Source organism: Apaloderma vittatum, unplaced genomic scaffold, assembly GCF_000703405.1.
Source record: "Apaloderma vittatum isolate BGI_N311 unplaced genomic scaffold, ASM70340v1 scaffold32458, whole genome shotgun sequence".
Lineage (NCBI taxonomy): Eukaryota > Metazoa > Chordata > Aves > Trogoniformes > Trogonidae > Apaloderma > Apaloderma vittatum.
This window is the reverse complement of record NW_009729626.1, coordinates 2,692-5,331: the sequence shown is the minus strand read 5'-3', so window position 1 is coordinate 5,331 and position 2,640 is coordinate 2,692. Positions and strand designations below refer to the sequence as shown.

At 56.2% G+C, this 2,640-nt stretch overlaps 1 protein-coding gene across 1 annotated transcript in view; it reads left to right on the top strand.

The window, feature by feature from the left end:
• TMEM9 (transmembrane protein 9) overlaps window positions 1–678 on the top strand; it is a 4,245-nt gene extending 3,567 nt beyond the window's left edge. The window contains exon 5 of the mRNA XM_009874519.1: window positions 529–678. Within this exon, the coding sequence (XP_009872821.1) occupies window positions 529–678 (150 nt within the window). The remainder of the gene's footprint in view (window positions 1–528) is intronic.
• The last annotated feature ends 1,962 nt before the right edge of the window (window positions 679–2,640 follow it).

Genomic DNA, 2,640 nt, shown 5'->3' with positions numbered 1-2,640 from the left:
AACTGCCTGGTATTCGGTGAGGATGGGATGGGCCTTGAGATTGCCTTGGGGTTTGTGTGCCACGATGGATCCCCGCCCGTGGGGCCTTCCAGCGTCGCTGCAGTGTGAACATGGTTGTGTGGAGCAGCCTGAATGGCAGGGCTGGACACAAAAGTCCCGCAGCACCATCCGAGAAGTGGCCAAGGAGCTCCTGCGTACGCATTCCAAGGACAAGAGAAATTTTTGGCCCAATTTTGGCGGGGTGCTGCAGTTTGCTTAGCAGTGCGGCTCCTTGCAGACTCCGGCAGAGCTTTAGACTTGGTGCAATTTCTCTCCTGGGGACTTTCTATCTGGGGCCTCTGACTTTACCATAGGGCTCCCCAGGAGCAAGAATTCCAGCTGGAGCTGTGGTGGGGTGGGTGAAAATTAGGTTCGTCAGTATAACTCAAACCTTCACTGTTGAAATTTCTCCCACCAGAGTCAGGCTGCCACCTCCTGTGTTGGGGCTGGGCGTGCCTTCACCTCTTTCACCATTCCTCTCCCTTGCAGGATGCTCGCTCCTTGGCCGCAGCCCCCACCCCATCTGGCATGAGAGCCAACACCGTGCTGGAGAGGGTGGAGGGGGCCCAGCAGCGCTGGAAGCGCCAGGTGCAGGAGCAGCGGAAGACGGTTTTCGACCGCCACAAGATGCTGAGCTAGATCTTCGCTGAGCTTTGCGCCACCGCATCCCAAGAGATGGGGGTAGCTCCGCCAGTCGAGCCGCGCCGCACGTCATCCTTCCGGCCACCCGTGGTGTTTGACTGCAAGCTCTAACCCTCTCTGGTTTCCTGTCTTCGTAGAGAGCAGCAGACCAAAAATGCTCGCCTCTGGTTTTGTCCCCTTGCCCTTCACCTCTCAGCCCAGAGGCTCCTTAACCCTTGCCCAGCTGAGATCCGCGCTGATCGTTAGCCCCGTGGCTGCATGTAAACGGGGGGTTTCCACGGGCTGCGGCTCCGGCGCTCTCTGCTTGGCTGGACCCCCCGCGGCAGAGGCAGGGGTCTCGGTACGGAGTGTTGGAAGCTGGCTGAGCCTCCCCGGGATTGAAATAGTGGGATAATTTTGATGTGACGTAAATTATGTGGCGCTCCTCCAGGATGAAGAAGCTGCCTCCTCCTCCTCTGGTTTGCACCGACGTCAATTGGGCGTCGTGGTGCCAAGACAAGTGCGTTGTTGTGGAAGGAAGAGGAGGGAGTTCCCTGGCAGTAATCGGCTTCTGCTTGCACTTAGCCTGGTGTAAACGGAGCGGATTTCCACTCTCTCCAGTGGAGTCTGTCCAGATTTACACCAGCAAAGCCAAGACTGCAGCTTGTTTCTGTGTAGGTGAATATCACAAAACTGATGGGGACATTCACAAGTAAGAGACCAACAAGTAAAAGGTCGATTTGATATCTTTTCCTGCTTGGAAAACTGGATGAAAACATACTGGGGAGAAAGCTTTCCATCTGTACCCCTGTTGGTGACCTTGTGCTCTCACAGGGGGTGAGGAGCATTTGTGTCGGTGAGAACCACCGCGGCAAAGGTGGTGCTGGAGCCCCGCAAACACTCGTACGGGTCTTGGGACCCTGGAGAGGGGACATTTGTGCTGCTCCAAACCCCTCAGAGCTCTGCCTGCGCTCGGGCTGCGTGCAGATGACCAAAGTGATTCTGCAATGTGCGCGTTGATCCCACTGAGAACACAGTGATGTCAGGAAGGTGCTGGAGTTTATCACGTAGCATCTCTGTGTTAAATGCAGACAAAGATCTATCACACGGCTGGCTTTTGGGTGGTCTTTTTCTCAGGGAAAAGTTCCTTCACACGAGGTCTGGGGCTCCCAGCCGTGAGCAGCATCTCTCCAGGCTGCCACCCCGTGCCCTCCGACCTCATCCTGCCAGACACATCCCAGCAGAAGCTTTTGGGGCGTTTTGTGCCTGTACCCCAGTTGCCCTTCAGCACCTCACTGGGCTCAAACGTACCCAGAGCTTCACGTTACACTGAGGTCACATTTTCCTTTACTCGCCCGTTATGTGGCGCTGAATCACTGGATCTTTCTCCCCCTTGTAGAAACCCGTCTGCCCTGCCCTGGCCTCTGGGTCCAAATCCCTTTTGGACACAGGGGGTGGTCCCTGGCAACTGTAGCCCCTCGAGAGGGGAGAATATCTGTTGGACGGGTCTGAACACAAACGGGCTGGATGAGAGCAGAGCGGGCGGGCGTGAAGCTGGTGCAACGGGTCCATCTGGTGGTCGGTGTCCCTTGGACCAGCACTGAGACATCAGCGATGGCCAGCGGTTGGGTTCCTGCTCCCCTGGGTCCCTTGTCCGGAGGGTGAGGGGTTTGGTGAGCAGCACCCCTGAGCCCTCCCAGGAACAGCTTGACAATGGGATAGGGGAGTTAAAAAAAAGGCAGGTTAGAAATTGGAAGTTGGCGAGTCGGAAAACTTGGATGGGGAAGGGAAGGTGTGGAGAGGTCGTGAAAAATGCCGACGCCTAATTTGTTATTTGGTTTGTTAATTAGCTGATAAACTTTGTCCTGTACCATCCTCCCCGGGAGGAAATATTTTTTACTTCCCAGACTGGAATTCCTGAGCCTCCGCTCCTCCCGTACCCCCTGCGCCGCTGGGGCATCTCCCGAGCAGGCACAGCCT